This window comes from Odocoileus virginianus, chromosome 34 (genome assembly GCF_023699985.2).
Source record: "Odocoileus virginianus isolate 20LAN1187 ecotype Illinois chromosome 34, Ovbor_1.2, whole genome shotgun sequence".
Taxonomy (NCBI): Eukaryota; Metazoa; Chordata; class Mammalia; order Artiodactyla; family Cervidae; genus Odocoileus; species Odocoileus virginianus.
The window spans coordinates 12,493,425-12,517,349 of NC_069707.1; the positions used below are offsets into that span (position 1 = coordinate 12,493,425).

The 23,925-nt window shown below is 39.6% G+C and overlaps 1 protein-coding gene across 1 annotated transcript in view; it reads left to right on the forward strand.

The window, feature by feature from the left end:
- Positions 1 to 23,925, forward strand: part of IPCEF1 (interaction protein for cytohesin exchange factors 1) — a 161,966-nt gene that overhangs the window by 57,912 nt on the left and 80,129 nt on the right. Inside the window, exon 3 of the mRNA XM_070461400.1 lies at positions 12,082 to 12,134. Coding sequence (XP_070317501.1) covers positions 12,111 to 12,134 — 24 coding nt within the window. The 5' untranslated portion in view covers positions 12,082 to 12,110. The remainder of the gene's footprint in view (positions 1 to 12,081; positions 12,135 to 23,925) is intronic.

Genomic DNA, 23,925 nt, shown 5'->3' on the forward strand with positions numbered 1-23,925 from the left:
ATATTGTAAACAAGGGGCCTTATCAACAGCAGAAGTTCATTTCTCACAGTTCTGGAGGCTGGAAGTCCAAGAACATGGTGTCAGCTTGGTCAGGTTCAGGTACGAGCTCTCTCCTGGGTTGTAGACTGATGATTCTTCTTGTAGCTACACGTGGGGAGAGAATGAGTCTGGCCCCTTCTTATGAGGGCACTAATTTCATTTATGAGGGCTCCCCCAATATTGCATCGTGACCTGATTACCTCCCAAAGTCCCCACCTCCAAATACTATCATGTTCAGAATTAGATGTCAACGTATGAATTTTGCAGGGATACACACATTCAGTCCAGAAAGCCAATAATAAATTTAGGAACAATCTCGTCTTTGGAATTGTAATGAAATATATTTCCACTTTTCAATTACAGGACTTACCAGAAATACAAATATTTTATTTGATTTCATTTCAGAAATACAAATATTTTATTTAATTTCATTTCAGAAATACAAATATTTTATTTGATTTCATCTCACTGACTTAAAAAATAGTAATGACCTCAGTGTTTTTGCTAAGTGTCATGTGGTATTGTGTTAAGGAATTGTTCTTTAAAGAAGGTAATTGTCTCAGATATGACTGAGAAAACTATTTCCTTAAACTCTGAAATAAGGTACCAAAAATGTCTCTAGGAGAGTAGGTTAGGGAGTTTATTCAACCTTGAAGTGGGAAAGCTATTTTATTTGATGAAACCTGTTACCTAACTTGTTCAAATGCTTTAGTTGTGTGCTTACTCCATTAGGAAGAATAGTTTTCTATAACAAAGCTATTTCTGGGTAATTGCACCCATTCTAGGTAATTGCTACCTCTTATTGAGCATCTACGTGTCTCCCATATAATATTTCACTTAATTCTAACAAAATCCTATCAGCTGGTTATTGTCATTTCTGTTTAATGGATGAAGCTCCTACTATTTAGAGAAATTAGGTGATTTTTTTTTAAAGTTTCCACATTTAAGTGGTGGAGTGAGATCTGTTTGGCCCTAAGCCATGTGTGTGCAGTGAGTTTAAAATATTTTTTTGGTTGTGTATCTGTAAAATAATATGGGAACCCTACATACTTCCTCACATTTTAAGTTGTCACCCAGAGTTTTTATCATACATTTAAATAGTTGCAAAAGATGTAATTTGTGGCATATTATAAATCTTGATAGTGAAAAAGGTTATATGTGCATGCTAAGTAACGTCAATCATGTCTGACTCTGAAATCCTATGGACTGTAGCCCACCAGGCTCCTCTGTCCATGTGATTTTCCAAGCAGGCATATGGGAGTGGGTTGCCATGCCCTCCTCCAGGAGATCTTCCTGACCCAGGAATCAAACCCGCATCTCCTATGGCTCCTGCTATGGGGAAGCCTGAAAAAGGTTATATTCTCTTTAAACATAACTTATGCAATACCTTTTTTTGGGGGGACTCCAAAATCACTGCAGATGGTGACTGCAGCCATGAAATTAAAAGACGCTTACTGCTTGGAAGGAAAGTTATGACCAATCTAGGTAGCATATTAAAAAGCAGATACATTACTATGCCAACAAAGGTACATCTAATCAAGGCTATTGTTTTTCCACTGGTCATGCATGGATGTGAGAGCAGGACTGTGAAGAAAGCTGAGCACTGAAGAATTGATGCTTTTGAACTGTGGTGTTGGAGAAGACTCTTGAGAGTCCCTTGGACTGCAAGGAGATCCAACCAGTCCATCCTAAAGAAGATCAGTCCTGGGTATTCACTGGAAGGACTGATGTTGAAGCTGAGACTCTAATGCGAAGAGTTGACTCATTGGAAAAGACCCTGATGCTGGGAGGGATTGGGGGCAGGAGGAGAAGGGGATGACAGAGGATGAGATGGCTGGATGGCATCACCGACTCAATGGACATGAGTTTGAGTAAACTCGGGGAGTTGGTGATGGACAGGGAGGCCTGGCGTGCTGCGATTCATGAGTCACAAAGAGTCGGACATGACTGAGTGACTGAACTGAACTGAACTGATGCAATAGAAACAGAAATTTTATATGTTTATTTTTTTAAAATAATCTTTGGAGTTTTAGATTTTACATAGCACTCTTCTCCCCCCAGAACTCATATCTTCATTCTGATACTCCATGGATTTTTGTACAATTATATAACATTTTTATGCTTAAAACATTAATAATACTGTAATACATCTCAACAATACATTGCTTATATTTAAAATGAAATTTATTAAAAAATTTTGAAGTGACATAATTCTTTAAACCTAAATGATTTCATTTGGAGTGAGTCATTCTAACTATTATTGGTTTGTAACAGCAAAAATATGAATATGTTACACATCTTGACAAATAATGATTAATACAAGAGGTAAATATTTTTATTGAAGATACAGTGTTTAATGACACATATGAAACTTTCTTCCTAATTATGTAACGATTTTGTTGTTCAATTGGTCAGTCTTGTCCAACTATTTGCGACACAATGGACTGCAGCATGCCAGGCTTTCCCGTCCATCACCATCTCCCACAGCTTGCTTAAACTCTTGTCCATTGAGTCAGTGATGCCATCCAACCATCTCATCCTCTGTCGTCCCCTTCTTCTCCTGCCTTCAATCTTTCCCAGCATCAGGGTCTTTCTTAATGAGTCAGCCCTTCACATCAAGTGGCCAAAGTTTTGGGTATATAACAATACCCATGAGTATTATTTATTTCTAGTATTAGAGTTCAGAGCCAGTTTTTTATTGTTTTTATGAATGTGAGCACTTAAAACTAGTTTTCATATAAATAAATAGGTGGGAATTGAGCACTTTTTGAACTTCTTCCAAGAACATGCCAAATATCACATGGTAATCTATCAAACAACCACTTTTAATGATTAAGAGATTTAAAATAGATTTTTCTTCAATTTTGTTGAAAACAAAGATTTTGAAACTTGATTTATAAATGTTACTTGTTACCCTTGTTAGGCTCTTATATGTTTTTAATTCGTGGGAATTATACAAATTCTTTATCAAAACATCAGAGAACTTAACACTTCTTCCTTTAACTTTCACTCATAGGCACCTTCCTCAAACTAATATACTCAGAAAGGTTGGGACTGTGGAAAAATTATTACTTCCAAAGCACTTTTGCCAGCATTATTATTATTTTCCACAAGCTAATTTTATTGTGTGCTTTATAAATATTTTTATCGAATCTTGGTGCTACCTATTTTTTAGAGATACCATGTACCCTTTAACATTGTTAGCTGAGCTGGTTCTTTTTGTCAAGACCATAAGCAAGTGTATTTCCATGAGTCTTCATAAATATCATGAGTCTTCCTAGTTCTTCTAAAATATGGCTATGTGCTTTGTATGGAAGAGGAGAATGTAGATTAAGCTTAGGTTGTTCTGATGATTCTTCTTCCCCACTTTGAACCATTCTGGTGACATTTTGGATTTCACATATGTCAACTACCTCAGGAAATATAGTACCAAAACTCCAAAACCACTACGTGAACTACATAAGTGAACACTCATGTAGCTTCCATAAAGCACGTCGCCTCACCTGTGCCTCCTTGCACCAGTGTTTGCATATTATTTCTGCCCATTTGCTTTCTGACTCGGGGAGGTTTGACATCACACAGTCTCATTTCCACCTTCTGCAGATTGGGAAGGAGATGTCTCATGGGCTATTCATGACAGTATTATTCCACTAAGTGAAAAAAAGATAGAAATTCATAAGTTTTCTTTATGGAAACTCATCTGTAGTTTAGAGCTTTTATTGTTTGTATTTTAAATTCACTTACTCAACAAATGTCTATTTAATCAACCACTATATAAAGACTGGGTACAGAGAGACAAAGTAAGACAGAATACCTGCTGCCCTCAGGTAAGTTATTATAGTGGGCGTCAGATGCTAACACAGTAATTGCAAAATTAATAATTCTGTACAATTATGAGCAAGACCTTCTATGAATAAAATATAAGGAGTTATGAGAACATATGAAAGGATATTGACCTCTAATAAAGATCATGGAAAGCTTTCTTGACTAAATGAGAATTGTCCTGAATGTTGAAAAGCATGCACAAAGGTTCTGAAATGGGTAGAAATGTGTTTAAGGAATTGATTCTTAACCACTGGGCTACCAGGAAAGTCCCACTATACATATTTTGCTGTAGATTTCTTCAGACTTTTCCCTCCAAGGCACTGATGTGTGAGTTGTATCATATAAACCTGTATTTTTATAATAAAAACTGAATGAAGTTCCACTGCACATATTTTCCCTACTTTTTCATTAAGAGTATATTGTAAAACTCTTTGCATGTTTGGTATGGTGCTCAGTTGCTTCAGTCATATCTGACTCTTGTGACCCCATGAACTGTAGCCCACCAGGCTCCTCTGTCCATGGGATTCTTCAGGCAGGAATACTGGAGTGGGTTGCCATGCCCTCCTCCAGGGGATCTTTTCACACCAGGGATTGAACCTGAGTCTCCTGTGTCTCCTGCATTGGCAGGTGGGTTCTTTACCACTCGTGCCACCTGGGAAGCCCATAGTTGATGGCAGATAATAAAGATTCAGCAAATGTCAGCAGTCACTGTGAATGTCACCGTTGTCATCAACATTACCTTGACAAATTGCCCTCCAGCAAGGCTATAATAATCGGACATCCCAACAACAAATTTTTCTTTTCAACACCCTCCACCAAACTTAACTTCTAACAATTTTTTTGTGTATGCCAGTCTCGAAGATTAAAAATGGAGTTAGGCTGCTGTTTTGCTTTGAGCTTATTTCATTACTAATGAGCCTGAATATTGTGGTTGTTTAGTCGCTAAGTCGTGTTTGACTCTTTGCAACCCCATGGACTGCAGCACACCAGGCTCCTCTGTCCTCCACGATCTCCTGGAATTTGTTGAAATTCTTGAGTCATTGATGCTATCTAACCATCTCATCCTCTGCTGCTTCCTTCTCCCTTTCAATCTTTCCCAAAGCCTTTTCCAATGAGTTGGTTCTTTGCATTAGGTGGCCAATGTTAGTCATTTGTATTTTTATGTTTTGAATTTTCCTTCACTTATTAGTTTGCTAATTATTTTGTTTTATAAAATTTTTAATATTTTTATTGAAGTATAGGTGACTGTTCTGTTAGTTTCTTGTGTACAGCAAAGTGATTCAGTTTTATATAATATGTACACATAATATGTATATATACATTTTATATAGTGTTTCAAGTTCTTTTCCATTATAGGTTATTATAAGATATTGAATATAGTGCCCTGTGCTCTACAGTAGAACCTTGTTATTTATGTGTCTTGTATCTGTTCAGTTCAGTCACTCAGTCGTGTCTGACTCTTTGTGACCCCATAGACTGCAGCACGCCAGGGTTCCCTGTCCATCACTAACTGTCGGAGCTTGCTCAAACTCGTGTCTGTTGAGTTGGTGATGCCATCCAAACGTCTCATCCTCTGTTGTCCCCTTCTCCTCCTGCCCTCAATCTTTCCCAGCATCAGAGTCTTTTCCAAAGAGTCAGTTCTTCACATCAGGTGGCCAAAGTATTGGAGTTTCAGCTTTAGCATCAGTCTTTCCAGTGAACACCCAGGACTGATTTCCTTTAGGTTGGACTGGTTGGATCTTCTTTCAGTCCAAGGGACTCTCAAGAGTCTTCTCCAACACCACAGTTCAAAAGCATCAATTCTTCTGTGCTCAGCTTTCTTTATAGTCCAACTCTCACATCCATACATGACTACTGGAAAAACCATAGCTTTGACTAGATGGACCTTTGTGGGCAAAGTTAATGTCTCTGCTTTTTAATATGGTGTCTAGGTTGGTTATAGCTTTTCTTTCAAGGAGCAAGCGTCTTTGAATTTCATGGCTGCAGTCACCATCTTCAGTGATTTTGGAGCCCCATAAAATAAAGCCTGTCAGTGTTTCCATTGTTTTCCCATCTATTTGACATGAAATAATGGGACCAGATGCCATCATCTTCGTGTTTTGAATGTTGAGTTTTAAGTCAATTTTTTAACTCTACTCTTTCACTTTCATCAAGCGGCTCTTTAGTTCTTCTTTACTTTCTGCCATAAGGGTGGTGTCATCTGCATATCTGAGGTTATTGATATTTCTCCCAACAATCTTGATTCCAGCTGGTGCTTCATCCAGTCTGGCATTTTATACTGTAGTATTAATATGAAGCTCCTAATTATCCCTCCCCTTTCCCCTTTGGTTATCATAGTTTTGTTTTCTGTATCTGTGGGTCTGTTTCTGTTTTGTACATAAGTTCACTTGTATCATTTTTAAAGATTTTGTGTGTAACTGAAATAATATGATATTTGTCTTTCTCTGTTTGACATTTCACTGAGTACTGTAATCTCTAGATTCATACATGTTACTGCAAATGGCATTATCTCATTCTTTTTTATTGCTGAATAATATTCCATTGTACACATACAACAATTTCTTTATTCACTCATCTGTCAGTGGGCGCTTAGCTTGCTTTCTTGTCTGGCTACTGTAGGCTGCATGTATCTGTTTGAGTTAGAGTTTTCATCCTTTCTGGATATAGACCCAGGAGTGGGATTGCTGTATCATATGGTAACTATTTTTAGTTTTTTAAGAAATCTCCATACTATTCTCCACAGTGGCTGCACGAATTTACATTCCCACCAACAGTGTAGGAGGGTTCCCTTTTCTCCACATCCTCTCCAGCATTTACAATTTGTAGAATTTTTGATGACAGTTACTCTGACTGGTGTGAGGTGATACCACATTGTAGTTTTTATTTGCATTTCTCTAATAATTAGCAATGTTAAGTGTCTTTTCATGTGCCTGCTGGCCATTTGTATGTCTTCTTTGGAGAGATGTCTATTTGTGAATAGGTCTTCTGCCCATTTTTTGATTGGGTTGGTTCTTCCTTTTTTTTTTTTTTTATATTGAGCTGTATGAGCTATTTGCATATTTTGGAAATTAATCCCTTGTCAGTTGCATCATTTGCAAATATTTTCTCCCATTCCGTAGGCTGTCTTTTTGTTTTGTTTATGATTTCCTTTGCTGTGCAAAGTTCGATTAGGCCTATTTGTTTATTTTTATTTTTATTTCTTTTGTCTTGGGAGACTGACCTGAGAAGACATTGCTACAATTTATGACAGAGAATGTTCTTCCTATGTTCTCTTCTAGGAGTTTCATGGTGTCATGTCTCGTATTTATATCTTTTTTATTTTTTAATTTTTACAGTGTTGTGTTGATTTCTGCCACATGACAATGCAAATCAGCCATAATTATACATATATCCCTTCCCTCTTGAGCTTCCCTCCACTACCCCCACCCACCCCTCTAAGTCATCACAGAACACCACACTGGGATCCCTGTGTTAGCAGCTTCTCACCAGGTATCCATTTTACACATGATAGCATATTTGTTGATGCTGCTTTCTCCATTCACCCCACTCTCTCCCTCCCGAACTGTGTCCACAACTCCGTTCTCTACATTTGCATCTTCATTCCTTCCCTGCAAATAGGTTCATCAATACCATTTTTTCTAGATTCCATATACATGCATTAGTATATGATATTTGTTTTTCTCATTCTGGCTTACTTCATTCTGTGTAACAGGATCTAGGTTCATCCACCTCACTAGAACTGATTCAAATTTGTTCTTTAATGTCTGTGTAATAGTTCACTGTAAATATGTACCACATATTCTCTATCCATTCATCTGTCTATGAACATCTAGATTGCTTCCATGTCCTAGCTGTTGTACATAGTGCTGCAATGAACACTGGGGTACATCTATCTTTCAGAACTCTGTTTTTTTTTCAGAGTATATGCTCAGTAGTAGGGTTGCTAGGTCATATGGTAGATTTTTTTTTTCCTAGTTTTTTAGGGATTCTCTGTACTGTTCTCCATAATGGTTGTATCAGTTTGCATTCCCACCAACAGTGTAGGAGGGGTCCCTTTTATCCATATCCTCTCCAGCATTTATTGTTTGTAGATTTTTTTGATGATGGCCATTTTGACTGGTGTGAAGTGATACCTCATTGTAATTTTGATTTGCATTTCTTTAATAATTAACAGTGTTGAGCATCTTTTCATGTGTTTATTGTATGTCGTCTTTGGAGAAATGTCTGTTTAGGTATTCTGTCCATTTTTTAATTGGGCTTTTTCTTTTCCTGTCATTGAACTGTATGAGCTGTTTATATATTCTGGAGGTTAATCTTTTTGTCAGTTGTTTCATTTGTTTCAATATCTTCCCATTCTGAGGGTTGTCTTTTAATCCTGTTTATTGTTTATTGCAGAAGCTTTTAAGTTTAATTAGGTCCCATTTGCTTATTTTGTTTTTATTTCTGTTACTCTAGGAGGTGGGTCAAAGAGGATCTCGCTGTGATTTATGGCAAAGTGTGTACTGCCTGTGTTTTCCTCTAAGAGCTTTATAGTTTCTAGCCTTACATTTAAGTCTTTAATCCATTTTGAGTTCATTTTTGTGCATGGTGTGAGGGAGTGTTCTGACTTCACTGATTTACATGCAGCTGTCAAGCTTTCCCAGCAACACCTGCTGAAGAGACTGTCTTTTCTCCATTGTATATTCTTGCTTCTCTTGTCAAAGATAAATCAACCATAGGTCTGTGTGTCTGTTTCTAGACTCTCTATTCTGTTTCATTGACCCATGTGTCTGGTTTCATGTCATTGCCATGCTATTTTGGTTACTGTAGTTTTGTAGTATTGTCTGAAGTCTGGGAGAGTCTTGCTTCTTGTTCTTTTTCTTTAGGATTGCTTTGGCAATTCTGTGTATTTTGTAGTTCCATATAAATTTTAGGATTGTTTGTTTTAATTCTGTGAAAAATGTCATGGGTTATTTATCGGGATTGCATTGAATCTGTAGATTGCTTTGGACAGTATGGTCATTTTAATAATAATACTTTCAATCCAAGAGCATGGGTATCTTTCCATTTCTTTGAATTGGCTTCAGTTTCCTTTATCAATGTTTTATAATTCTCAGTGTATAAGTCTTTCATCTCCTTAATCAGGTTTATTTCAAGGTATTTTATTTTTTTGACATGATTTTCAAAGAGATTGCTTTTTTACTTCCTCTTTCTGACTTTTTTCCTTCCTTTTCTCCCTGTGTCTGGATATGTTTCCTTCTTTAGGTCTGGGAAGTTTTCAGGTGTAATTTCTTCAAATACATTTTTGATTCCCTTTTCTCTTTTTTTTCCCCTTCTGTTACCCTTATTATGTGTAGATTGGCATGCTTTATATTATCTCATAGGTCTCATATGTTGCCTTCTTTTTTTTTTTTCTTTTTTCTATCTGTTTTCTCTTCTGATTGGGTGGTTTCTAGGTCACTTTTTTTGTTTGGTATTGTTTAGTTTGCTATTTATTGCCTTTTAGCTCAGTTTTCATCTTGGCAATTGAGTTGTCTAATTTTAGCTGGCTCCTGTTTATAGTTTCTAGTTCCTTGTTACAGTGATCCCTATTTCTAGCAATAATCTTTCTTAATTTCCTCAGGATTTGTATTACTTCCTTGTTGAGCTCAGGGTCTAGTAAACTGAAAAACCCTGTTTCAATTATTTGGTCTTTCAGGCCATTTCTCTTGTTCTTTCGTTGGTGAATAGTCTCTCTGCTCCTTCATTTTAGTTATACTTCTGTGACTCAGTTTAGGTGAAACAGTTATCTGTTGTGGTCCTGAAGGACCTGTTGTTGTTGAAAGACCTGAACTGCTGTTGTTATGTGGGGGACAGTCTACATGAGTCTGATTGATGCCAGGGCTGCTTTTGGTATGGTACCTGCCACATTGTTCTTTGGGGGTGTGCTAGCCAGTACCCCTTTTTAGGGGGTGAAGGTTACGTTGTGGTGACCAGAGGCTGCACTGGGTGTTGGAGGGGTCTCCTCTTTGCTCTGCCGTTGTCATAGCTCTGTCAAGGGTGGGGCCCGTTCTCCAGGTGTTGGAGTAGCAGCTCTCAGATCTGGTTCAAAGCTGCGGTGTGAGGTAGGCAGGACTGGCGCACTTTTGCTGATAAAGGAGCCCGTGGGTATTCTTCTGCCAGAGCTATCCACTGGGACATGCTCTCTGTGATATTCTCTGTCACCCTTGTGCGTGCTCACGAAGCACAGTGTCGCTGAAACTGCCCTCTGCCCCACCTCAGCAAAGGAAAAGCCGGAAGTCAGCTTGGAAGTCCTTCCGGTGCTGTGCTCCGGAAGCTGCCAGCGGCGTGAATCTTCTGTGAAAGTCACGCAGCCACCAGGAATCAGTTCAGATTTCAGCCCCACCCTGCGTGTGGGCCACCCACACGTGCTTATGTGTTCCCAGAGCTTGTAGCAGTGGAGCTGTACCCTCTGTGAGCAAGATGAGGGTGAAGCTGCTCTGGGGGGGCGGGCCCACGCCACTCCCTTCGCATGTGCATTGACAAATCGGGTCCCCAAAGGCCTGGATCATTCTTGAGGCCCTTGGGATTGTCTTTGCATCCAAACCAAATCTTCTGCCTGGGTCTGTCTGCTGCAGTCCCGTGTACCAGCAGTCAGCCCCCACCATGCCCTCCACCAGGGATGCATCTATGGCTGGAGCGTGCAGTGAGGTGGCCAGGATCTTCTGGGCACGTTTCTCTCTGCCCTGCTCCTGCAGGCTGGCCACTGCGTCCTCCTCTGAGCCCCTGAAACTCCATATCTGGTTGAGGGGTCCCAGTGTGAGAGACGCTTTCATAGCTCAGGTCCATCTCAAGCTTCTTTCTTTTGTCTTTTCATCCTACCCAATTATCCGGTGGTCTTTCTTGCAGCGTTGGTTCTATGAGATCTTCAACCAGCATTCTGTGGGTATTCTGTGAGAACTGTTCCACATGTAGATGTATTTTTGATGTATTTGTGGGAGGAGGTGAGCTCCACGTCCTTCTACTACACCTTGATCTCCCAGTCTATTTATTATTTTCTTATTGGTGAATAAGAGAACTCTTTATGCTATGACTTTTATGTATTAAATGAATATTGCAAATGTTTTCACCAGCCTGTGATTTGATTTTCCATTTATGTTTTACTGTATTTTTTAAATAAGTGAGTTAAAAATTAAGTAAATTGGTCAGTCTTTTTTTATTGTGGTTTTTATCTTTGACATTTTACAAATAAATGTATTATTCATATCTATGTAATATAAATATGGCATTTTTGACATAAAGAAAGGCTATGCATTTTTCAGAATTTGGGAACCATTTGTATAAGAAATAAAGTCACATGGGGTATGGATCTGTCAGTGGGAAGAGGTGAAAGGCTCTTTGCTTTGCAGAGAGTTTCAGCGGCTTGCGGATGTTTAACAAGTTTGTCACTTATCAAAGTTTGAAGATGTGAGTTTTTTTTCGTAGTCTGAGGATATGAGATTTTCTTCTTTTTGTTTTCATCTTCTTTTCTTGAAACCAGAGTGTCTTGTTTCTCAGGTAATCCACTACAAAGTGCAATACATCAAAGGGGGCTCATCTTCATATTAAAGTTGAGATTTCTGAGGCTGAGGGATTGGTTACATTTTTGAAATTGTTCAGTTAATACCATCAGAACAACTGTAATGGATCAGATATGTCCACATCTTCCATTATGTTTTTCATCATTAAGATGAAAATATTTTCACTTTTCAAAAATGTATGTTTATGTATGATACAATATTGTTGTTGTTTAGTTGCTCAGTCATGTCTGACTCTTTGCCACCCCATGGACTGTAGCCAGGCTCCTCTGTCCTTGGGATTTCCCAGGCAAGAATACTGAAATAGGTTTGCATTTCCTTCTCCCGGAGGACTTCCTGACCCGGAGATGGAACCTGTGTCTCTTGCATTGTAGGCCGATTCTTTATCGCTGAGTCACCAGGGAAGCCCATAGTACAATATTAAGTAGATAAAATATATATATAATACATATTGCTGTATACTTGAAAGAAATACTGGCACATGTGCAATTAAAATTCTGGCTTATTTTATGAACTCTGTTTTTAACAGTTGGCTTATTCTGAATTAAAAGGCCTTGTAATGAATTGCTTTTATTGTGAAAACATCAATCAAAATGCAAATGCTTTTCTTCCTGTCAAGAAGATATATACTTTTAAGAATGATTTACTCCAACATTTAACTGAAGATTTTTTTCTCTTCTAGCTTTTGTTTCTACCAATCTGACGTCATACATGGCTACTGATGGCAATGAGCTTGTAAGTATTCTTTGGAATACTCAGACTTGAAGTATCATTAGTTTGATGAATGAGTAAAAAATTAGGTTGATTTTAAGTTTGACTAGCTACTTATTGTCCAGTTCATTAGTCGTAATGGAATGAAAGAGCTTCCCTAGCAGCTTAGATGGTAAAGCATTTACCTGCAATGCAGGAGACCTGGGTTCAGTCCAGGGGTTGGGAAGGTTCCCCTGGAGAAGGAAATGGCAAACCACTCCAGTGTTCTTGCTGGAGTATTCCATGGACAGAGGAGCCTGGTGGGACACAGTCCATGGGGTTGCAGAGTCAGACACGACTAAGCGACTAACACACACAATAGAATTCAATGATCCCTTTGTTAGAGTTTGAAAGTTTCTTATGATCACTAAGCATTTGTTTAAGACCCCTCGCTGTTTAAATATCAAGAAACATAAGCACGATTTTGACATAAATTTGTCTCTATTTTCAATTAATTCTGGTATAGTGTAACCTCTCATGCAACTTCTTTGGGAATAATTCTGCTAATTATTATGTGCAAATTATAGCTTCCTTTTAAAATAATTGAGCAATTGAGCAAGTTTCCTCCATTAAATGAGGAAACTCATGCAGGGAAAGTAGAGATGTTGATGTAACATGATACTTCAGATGGAAAGGGATGCACAGACTGTAGCCCACAAAACTCCTCTGCCCTTGGAATTTTTCAGACAAGAATACTGGAGTAGGTTGCCTTTTCCTCCTCCAGGGGATCTTCCTGACCCAGGGATCGAATCTGCATCTCTTGTGTCTCCTGAATTGGCAGGCAGATTCTTTACCACTAGTGCCACCTGGGAAGCCCCCTTATTGGTTGCTTATGCAGGGAAAATAGAGAAGTTGGTATAAGTAACATGACACTTCAAATAGAAGATGCAGTGCAGTGTGGGATTGGATGGTGTGCATCTTTTGGCAAATCTAATGACTTCATGATGAATGCATAGGACAGAGTTTTTGGAGTAGAGCCAAAAGCAGAAGCAGAAGTGGGGTGTTGAGAAAATATAGTATAGACTTCCTGCCAAATAGGGAATGTGGACAGTGGTTTCCTGATGCACATTAAGAAATGGATGTCAAGGCAGGTCGTATTATAATGATAGAGAAATTGAGTGAACTAGACAGCTCCTGGAAAAGACACCTTACTAAAAAAGCAGGACAGCATATTAATTCTCTGCTTGATAACAATTTCATATTCCAGAGAGAGAGAGAAGGCAGAGCACTTTTGTTTTGATGCTCCTTCTACTTGAGGAAATCCTTGCTAATGATGAAAAATGGTGGATAGTTTGGGAGACAAGGGTGCAGAAAACTAAAAATGAAAATTATAGTCACTTATGCAACCTAGGAAATTCACTATATAAAACTTGCAGAAAGAGGGAAGTCTGATTTTTTGCACATGAATGGTTATGTGTTTGATAATAGAAATATGAATAATCACAGTGAAGATAGGGAAGAACAATTAAGAGAATGAATTTGGCTGCAATGGAAAATTTTTGTTAGGATTAGATTATAAAGCTGTGTGTACAGGATATTAAAGGAAGGTCTTATGGTCAAGGGCAAAAGCACACAGAGGTCACAGATCTGTAAAGACAGAATCAGGGAGACTCAGGTTTAGAGTAGCCAAGGTTTATGAGAAATTTAAAAGGAAAAAATGCATGTGATTATAAGCGTGTGTATGTGCTTATTTGGGAAAATGGCATGAAAAGAAGGAATTAGGACAGTCGAATCCTTGAAAAAGGTAATGCAGGGTTTAATTCTGATGAAAAAAAATGTAATTTTCCAGCTGGAAGGAGTTCATCCTATATGTTTAAGAGGAAATGGAAAGTAAGATAATGAGAGCACCTAAGAATTTCAAATGAATAAACCGATTCATTGAAACATTCATTTAATGTTCACTGATTACCTCTCCTGAGTTTATTATGTGTCAGCCACTGTACTACGTAAGAATTGGAGATTTAATGGTGAGTTGAAACAAGTCAAAATCTCCATGTCTTTAAAAAAAAACATAGCCTTGGATTTTTGAAGAAAGATGGCAGATCTGATTACCCAAGGACTAACGTATCATCCTGGAACTCCCAATCTAGGGCTATTACCCCTGTAATATGTAACCAGCTTCCCCTTTTGCTCTGGGCACAAGTGGATTCTGTTCTTCTTGGTGGGAACTATTTTGGGGCCTTTCTCATTTCATGAGCCATCATCCTCCACTCCTAGACTGAATCAGCTCCACTCCCCATGTGTGTCAGTTTACCTGTTATTTTTATCTCACAGCCATCAGTGTCTGGCTGGGAACGCTTAATATCTCTCTCAAGCATTTCTTCTGGCTGCTTTTCAGTGGTTGCCCTCCTTTATCTTTCCATTCAGAAAATTCCATTTTCTGCTGCAATTTGTTCTCTAAATAAAATGTAGCACCAGAGACCTATTTTTATGCTAGGTAGTTTTGGTAGGCCTGACACATTTGACCTAATGACATCCCAAATTACCCTTCATTTCCACTAAACTAACACGCATTGAGCTGCGTGTGCTGAACTCTCTGCTTGGTGTTGGGGTACTTAGAGGAGGAGCCGACCACCGGTGGGGACAGGGTGATACTTCTAAGGGACTTTTATTGATCCCGACATGATAGGTATCATTGAAATGGTATGGTAAATAGTGCTAGTTCCAGAAACTAGACTCTACGCACCTGAAATTTTATTATGTGCAGAGTAAAAAAGCACTGTTCTTTTTTTGTTGAACTGTTGTTATCTGATAGTATCCTTCTCTTGCCTCTGATTTTCTCTCCTCTGAAGGGAAGCAGCAGGATTTTCAAAACTAAAGCTTCACATAGAATCAAAAGGATTAGCTCATTAAGTTCTGTCTGTTTTAACACCTAGATGTTGGGTTAACCAAAAAGTCTATTCGGGTTTTCCCAGAAGAGGTAACAACAGCCCGATATTTCCCCATCTTCACAACACTTGCCCTCCCCCTGCTCACTGGGCTCTTTGCCTCTGCCCTTGTCTCCTCCCCAGCCCTCAACTAACCTCTACCTGCCCAACAACAGCCAGGGTGGATTTGCCTACACGTAGACGTGATTTTTCTACTCATCTTTGTCCATCTGTTCAATGGCTTCCATTGGCTTTCAGATGAACTTTGTACTTTCCAGCATAATTTGCAAGGCCCTTCGTGATGTGACTTGGCCCCTCTGAACATGGTTTCCACCCCCAAACCTGCCTGTCCTCTGTGGTCCATGCCTGCTGACTTGTCCTGCATTTCTGTACCACATCCTCTTATGCACAGGTCTTTATCTGGAGGGCCTGCCCTGACTCCTCAATTCTAGGTAAGCACTGTGATGGGGTGCAGACCTTGTTATCCTTGCTCAGTTCTTTTCTGTTTCCCTGGAAGCTATGTTAAAACTTTCTTGCCACTGAATTGCTGGTCCTTGGCAATGAGTGACTTTGCAGTAAAGGGTGGGTGAATAAACAAAAACCATAATTTACCATATTGTGAGCTGGAAGAAAGTACTGGCATAATCACCTTTAGGATCTGGGTCAGAGATCTTGGGGAAGGGTCCACCATTATAATTATATTTGGTACAATCATTAAACATCCATTGTGTAGTTCTTATAAGGCTTTCTGTACTTTATACTGTGCTTCTTCATGTGGCTCAGTGGTAAAGGATCCACACGCCAATGCAGGAGACGTAAGAGACTCGAGTTCGATCCTGGGTCGGGAAGATCACCTGGAGAAGGAAATGGCAACCCACTTTAGTATTCTTGCCCAAAAAATCCCATAGACAGGGGGGCCTGGTGGGCTACAGTCCTTGGGGTCGCAGAAGGGTCAGAAATGACTTAGCAACTAAACATCAGCAAGCAGCATGATACTGTGGTGATTCAGCATTATATACTAAATCAGTATGCTTTGTTTTCTTTTATGTTTCGTTTCTCATTAAAATAAACAGATAAATAAATAATAACGACTAGCCTATGAGTCTTAAAGGCTTGATTACTAAACTCTAAGATTTTAGTAACAGCATTTTAGCTAAGGAAGGAAAGCAGCCTTAATTTAAGGATGACAAGACTCAGAGAGAATGTGACACAGTATCTCGTTAACCGTTGTACACAATTCTTTTACCTAAAGCTTTCAAGAGTTGCTTTCGGGGATTGCTCTAGTGGGGAAGAAATGTCACAGTTCTCTTAGATCAAAACTTTATGACAGTGTTTTCTCAAAAATTGTTTAAAATAAATTTCCTTCCCTAAATGTCTCCTGGAAAAAAGAAATGCCAAGTGAAAACTTTTTGCTGAAATGAAAGTCTCTGCATAGAAATCACAGTTGCTTGGCTCAGTCTTTGTGCTGATGAGGACAAGCTCACCCAGTGTGAATGGGCACTTACTTCCGGCACTGTGGTCGTTGGGTTTTCTGCTGTTGCTGGGACTGCATCTGTGCAGCGATCTAACTGGTCCTTGATGTGTGTGCTTTACAAAAAACGCCTGCATACATCATTCACAGAACGTGTATTGCCTGGTCCTTCTGTGTGCCGGGAACAGCCGCCACATGATTCCAGCCCCCGTGGGAACCTGCCCTGCCCCCCACTCCATCTCTTTGCCCGTGGTGTGTGTCTCAGGAATGTGGATATATTCAGAAGTGAACCGAGGAATCTCTTTCCCACCTTTTTGAACAACTGGAAAGAGCTGAAATGTTGGCCGCTTGCTTTTTAGGCTCCATCACCAGAACGCTGTGTTGAATTGGCAGTGCCAATGCTGCTTTGAAGGCAGGAAGCTGCTGTGTATATTTTCTGTCCCGAGTCGGATGTGGAGTGGAGAAGCACAGGACAGCTGCCTGGGGAACAGATGACGGGGGGGGGGGGCTTGTTGGCTATCTCTGGAAGACTTGTGTCCCTCCTTCCAGCACCTCTACTCCACCCCATGCATTCCTGCTTCTCGGGTTCCAGATTCTTCGTCTTTGGAGGATATGGTTAAAGCAGGATGCCGAAGAAAGCTACTGTGGTTTTTCAGGCAGTGGTATTTTAGCTTGAAGTAGAGATTTGTCTGCTTCAGTCTCCTGTTGTTCTGAGCTTCCCTGGTGGCTCAGTGGTAAAGAACCCGCCTGCCAATGCAGGAGATATGAGTTCGATCCCTGGGTCAGGAAGATCCCCTGGACAAAGAAATAGCAACCCACTCCAGTATTCTTGCCTAGGAAAGCCCATGGACAGAGGAGCTTGGTGGGCTACAGTCCATGGGGTTGCAAGAGTCGGACATGATTTAGCGACTGAACAACAACGAGAGGTTTGTCCAGCACAAGTCCATTTTACCTTTAAAGAAGCATCCGGGGTCATCTCTCCAGGTGGGTTCAAACTTAGTGTTAGTTGACCCCAGGAGCTTTTCCCTATGTATGTGGCTCTCTGTGGGGAGAAAAATGCAGAGCAACTTGGATGTTGCTTTTCTCTGCTGATGTTCGTGGAGGTATTTTCAGCTCTGAGTAATCAAACACTAGATGGCTTTCCAGATATTTGTTAAATCTCCCCTTGTACCAGGCACTATCGTTAAGGCATTATAGGAAATAAAAGTTGACATAAGGCACAGTTAACCTTGTGATAAATATTTATCAAGTGCTCCCTGTGCGTTAGGCATGGGGCTAGGTGCTAGATTTTGAAGTCATGGCATGTTCAAGAACATGGTCGTGGCTGATCATTCAGTCTAAGCAGAGCTCTCATTTAACTATGGAGCTGATAAAGGAATTTGATAAACTTTAAGAAGCACCATTAACAGAGGAAGTGATTAAGTAACTATGTGGGATGGAAGAAAAGCCTGTTAACCACAGGTGCTGGTTTGGACCACTGGGTGGATTGTGTCACCACCACGCGTTACCACTCAGATCTGCGAAGAGATAAGTTATCATACCCACTGGAGAGGAGAGGCATCAGCAAACCATCGTGGAATAAAGAAGACAGAAGGAGTGGAGTAGCCTTGAGTTAAACAACAGACTTAGGAATCTGAATGGCCAGGTCTAGTGTCGGCTCTATTGCTAGCTCGATGTGATCGGAGGGGAGGTTACTTACCATACCAAGATGAAGTTCCTCCTTTGTGGAAAGGAAGGTAAACATAGTACCTACCATGAAGATCTTTGGGAAATATAGAAATCAGTTCTTACAGTGACATGATTGTAAAGCTCATTCCACATCCAGTGGCAGCAACCTCCAACTGATAAAGAGGGAGCCATGGGCATAATGGGGGAAAGAAGAGCAGAGAGAGAGGGAAACGGAGAGAGAAAGAACGCTGTGAGTGAAGACCCTTCCCCTCACAATTCTGCAAACTTAAGTTCCAAAACAGGTTTGAAAAATGCTAAGAAAGGTAGACTATGAAGTAAAAATTGTAGGTCTAATTTTATTTTACATAAAAGCAGAATTTCAAAGCCTGACAAAATTTTTTAAGTGTGAAACTCAAAGAATCTTTTATACAATTTTGAAAGAAAGTGGGCACAAATGAAAAAGTATTAAACACAAGTGGATTTTGAAAAAATTAAGAGGTACTAGAAAAGAAAACATAATTTTTGAAATAGAAAGCTCAGTAAATGACTTACATTCAACATTGGATACTTTCTAAGTGAGTATTTGTAAATTGAAAAACCTGTACAGGACATGCATGGCACAGAGAGATAGACAGATGAAAAATTAAGACAAAGAAAATTAACAGCAAAACACTGGGATAGGGAAAAAAAAAAAAGGAACAGGTAGAAAGGTGGCTGAAATTTTGAAAGAGAAGACCAAAACATATTCCAGGTTGTAGAGAATTAAAAGTTTTATATATTGCATGCATGCATACTGTCACTTCAGTCATATCTGACTCTGCAACCCTATGGACCATAGCCTTCCAGACTCCTCTGTTCATGGGGTCTCCAGACAAGAATACTGGGGTGGGTTGCCATGCCCTTCTCCAAGGGAATCTTCTCAACCCAGAAATCAAACTCACATCTCTTGCATCTTCTGCATTGGCAGGTGGGTTTTTTACAACTAGTGCTACCTGAGAAGCCCTTTCTTAATTGCAAGGATTATAAGTAGGACACTTTGAGAGCAATCGGGGGATATTCAAAAAATTAAGGATGCATACCGTGCAATCTGCTGCTGCTGCTGCTGCTAAGTCACTTCAGTTGTGTCTGACTCTGTGCGACCCCATAGACTGCAGCCTACCAGGCTCCTCTGTCCATGGGATTTTCCAGACAAGAGTACTGGAGTGGGGTGCCGTTGCCTTCTCTGATGACCGTGCAATCTACTTTCAGGTAAATACTCTAGCCCACGGACACATGTGCCCATGTGTATTAAATTGTCCAATGAAAGTTATACAAAGTTGATAATTGCAACAATGTTGTGGCAGTGCAAAATTATATATTAAAAGTGGGTTAATATGTGAGTCATGTATGGATATGATAGTTGGATTATAAAGAAAGCTGAGCACTGAAGAATTGATGCTTTTGAACTGTGGTGTTGGAGAAGACTCTTGAGAGTCCCTTGGACTGCAAGGAGATCCAGTCAGCCCATCCTAAAGATCAGTCCTGGGTGTTCATTGGAGGACTGAGGTTGAAGCTGAAACTCCAATACTTTGGCCACCTCATGCGAAGAGCTGACTCATTTGAAAAGACCCTGATGCTGGGAAAGATTGAGGGCAGGAGGAGAAGGGGACAATGGAGGATGAGATGGTTGGATGGCATCACTGATTCAATGGACATGGGTTTGGGTGGACTCGGGAGTTGGTGATGGACAGGGAGGCCTGGCATGCGTGGGTCGCCAAGAGTCGGACACGACTGAGCGACTGAACTGAACTGAACGAACATGTGAGTGGATAAATAAACTGTGAAATTTTCATTGACTGCAGTGCTGTCTTAGAATTACAACTACTTATCTCAACATGGAAAAGAATCTCAAAAATACAATACTGAAAATTAAACACCTCCTTTAATGCTATTTATTGCTTATGGTATTGTTAAATGCTGCTTATAAATACTAAAATTGCATGGGAATGATAAATATCACATTCAGTTTAGTGTAACCTGGGGTGAATGAGAGGGAAATGGAAAAAGGAAGTTGTATATCATGTATTCATATTTCATTCCCTTAAAAATAAAGTAAAAACTAAGAAGAAAAGAAGGAAGTAAGAAATGTGTACTCAATGAGTTAAGATATGAACAGCTGAGACTTTTGATATCATGTAGTTAAATGGCTTTTCAGTTTCAACATCCCACTATCAGTGAACAAGTGTTTATCTATAGTTTACTGCAGGAGAGATTATAAGCATCAGAGCATGGTTTTGAAAACACGTGTAACAATGTCTTTTGGCCCCAGGACTCCTGTTACCCTCATGTCTCCTCTTTTCAGTCAAGATTCTGGAGAGACTAGTCTTTAGTGCTCTGTTTACTTCTTCAATTCCCATTCCTCCCCAACCCACTGAAATTTGTTTTCTAGCTGACATGATGATGAAACTGTTTTGCCAAGGTCTCTAGTAATTTTTTCTTTCTCTTTTTACACCGGTCAGTGTTTGATGGTTTTGGCTCACCTCTCCCTTCAGTCTCTCCCTCACTTCCGCAACAACCCCTCTCCTGATTTTCTTGTTTTCCTTTTCTGGTCTGCTCTGTCTCCTGAGAGTCTCCATTCCTGTTAGTTCTGTGTAAACGCATTGGTCTTCCTTTGGATTTTGACTCCAATCCTTTGACATCCTACACATCTGAGTGATCTTACCCAAACTCAAGATTTCCACTCTCTGTACACTGATAATTTCTCATTTTACATCTTTATTCCAGACTTCTCCCACATCTCTAGACTCGTAAATACTATATATGCTATTTTCCCATGTGTCTTATATACATCAAACTCAGTATGTTTACTATGGATATATATGTATAGATTTATAAATGCTGCTGTGTTAAGTCGCTTCAGTCGTGTTTGACTCTGTGCGACCCTATGGACTGTAGCCCACCAGGTTCCTCTGTTCATAGGATTCTCCAGGCAATACTGGAGTGGGTTGTCATTTCTCTATTTAAGCCATGTTCTCTACCAGTTCAGTTCAGTTGCTTAGTCGTGTCTGACTCTTTGCGACCCCATGGACTGCAGCACTCCAGGTCTCCCTGTCCATCACCAACTCCTGGAGGTTACTCAAACTTATGTCCATCGAGTCGGTGATGCCATCCAACCATCTCATCCTCTGTCATCCCCTTCTCCTCTCGCCTTCAATCTTTCCCAGTATCAGGGTCTTTTCACATGAGTCAGCTCTTTGCATCAGGTGGCCAAAGTACTGGAGTTTCAGCTTCAGCATCAGTCCTTCCAGTGAACATTCAGGACTGATTTCCTTTAGGATGGCCTGGTTGGATCTCCTTGCAGCCCAAGGGACTCTCAAGAGTCTTCTCCAACACCACAGTTCTCTACATTGTTGTCGTTTATTCCACTGATTAAGCTAGACGCTTTTTCCCTGATACGTTTCTCACTCACTTTCCACCTTCTAGCCTCCTCCTTCTCACCCTCCCTCCTTCTTTTTCTTCTCTTTCTTCTTTCTCTTCTCCCTAGTTCTTTTATTTCTCCGATTTCTCTTCAATCTAGAAAGTGCCATTGTATCCAGCTTCCCTTCAAACTCCAATCCCTGCTTTTCTGTCCTCTTATTTTATATAACATCAGTAACCAAAGCAAATAACCTTAAAGGTTACTACTTTGTGAATTTTATTCTTTGAAATAAATATATGTATTTTACCATTTCCTTTTGTGACTTTGGGCAAAACACTGAACCTTGATTTATTTCAGTTTTCTCCTCCGACCTAAATGGTTGGAAGGAAATCTAAAAAAGAGGGGATGTACGTATACCTGTGACTGATTCACTTTGCCATATGGCAAGAGACTAATGCAACACTGTAAAGCGATTGTACTCTAATAAAAATTAATTTCTTCTCGGTAAAATGTGCATTATAATAACATCTAAGCTGTAAATGTTGTGACAATTCAGTCCAAGTGTTTATGAAAAGACTCACCCTGGCTATGGCAAACACTATCGAACTATAAGGTTTATGCTTCTTGGTTATCATTGTTTTCAATTATTGTCTATTGTTATTATAAAGTTATCTATCTTCATTTTTCACTATCAGAGGGTTTCTTTTCATATTAACTCAGTAACATCTAAGGTAGCTAGTCTTCTGAAAAAAAGTAGCAAGTTTTTCATGTATTTTTACAGGTGAAATTTTAATATTTAAAGCTTGAAATTTCTCTTTACAAAATTGAGTTAAATTTTCCAGGAAAAAGGAGTGATTTTTTTGGGGAGGGGGCAAAGGTGTTTTGTAGAGAAACTCCCTAGTGGCTTAATCAGCTGGAGCTGGTTTGGCCCTAAAAAAATTTAGGAATTTTTGTGGCTTGGTTAATGGAGAAGGAAATGGCAACCCACTCCCGTATTCTTGCCTGGAAGATCCCATGGATGGAGGAGCCTGGCGGGCTATTGTCCGTGGGGTCACAAAGAGTCGGACTGACTGAATGTCTAACACTACCCTAGAGCTTTGAGGCTCTTTGTGTCCTTCGGCTCAGGCTGCTGGCCACTTAAAGTATTGGTAGCTTAAAGTTGATAGTGCTGTGAGGTTTTACACCATGGAACTTGGCAAAATGCCACAAATCAGGACCCGTCATAGCGTATCACCGTACAATTTAAAGATGAGATCATTGTGAAGTTTGATGTGATGACAAACTATTTTGTGGTGAATTTTAATATGTCACGGGTAAATTGTACCTTTAAGATTTAACTGCTGTATAAATTAGTGAAGTGAAGTCGCTCAGTCATGTGTGAGTCTTTGCAACTCCGTGGACTGTAGCCCACCAGGCTCCTCTGTCCATGGGATTCTCCAGGCAAGAATATTGGAGTGGGTTGCCATTTCCTTCTCCAGAGGATCTTCCCAACCTAGGGATCGAACCTGGGTCTCCCGCATTGTAGGCAGATGCTTTTACAGTCTGAGCCACCAAGGAAACATAAATAGAAATCAGTATAATGATTACGCTTAACGTGGATGTGAACACCATCATTCAATATCAGAGGAGGTCCATTTGTATATTTTACACTTGTTCCTTTGCATATTTATGCAGTATGTGTTTTTGAATGATTAATGACCAAGTGAATTTTTTTAACCCCCCCCTTAAAAAGTAAAAGAAAAATATTCTTTTTCAATAAAAAGGAAATATGTATTTAAGAGAAAAATGTTCTCAAATTTTAGAGCCAAGTTAGGGCAAATTCAGAATTTTAAGTTTTACTTTCAATATCCCAATAGGAAGAAAATCTTGTGAGAAAAATACCTTGTTAGGCTTCAGATATTTGTTATGAAGAGATACAGGTTCCATCCCTGGGTCAGGAAGATCACCTGGAGCAGGAAATGGCAATGCATTCCAGTCTTATCTGGGGAAATCCTATGGACTGAGGAGCCTGGTGGGCTGCCGTCTATAGGGTCACAAAGAGTCAGACATGACTGAGCATACTTACACACACATTTGTTATAATGGTTATAATTCCCTATAAAAAAATGGTTTCATAAAATGCTCACTGTTTGCTTGGCTTTTTCTTGCTCATCTAGTGGAATAAACCACATGTGAGATCTTTCTGAAACTGACGAGTTCGTGGGTTCCACTTCCTGTTGTGAGGAGTTAGACATATCTCAAACTTACTGAAGTTCTCAAGACTGTTTTCATTCTCTCATGTAAATCAATTTAGGTTTCAAGTTCATGTCGATCAACTGAAAATGCAATTCCTTCTAATTTATCATTCCTGTAATATGCAGCTCTGCTTCTGGT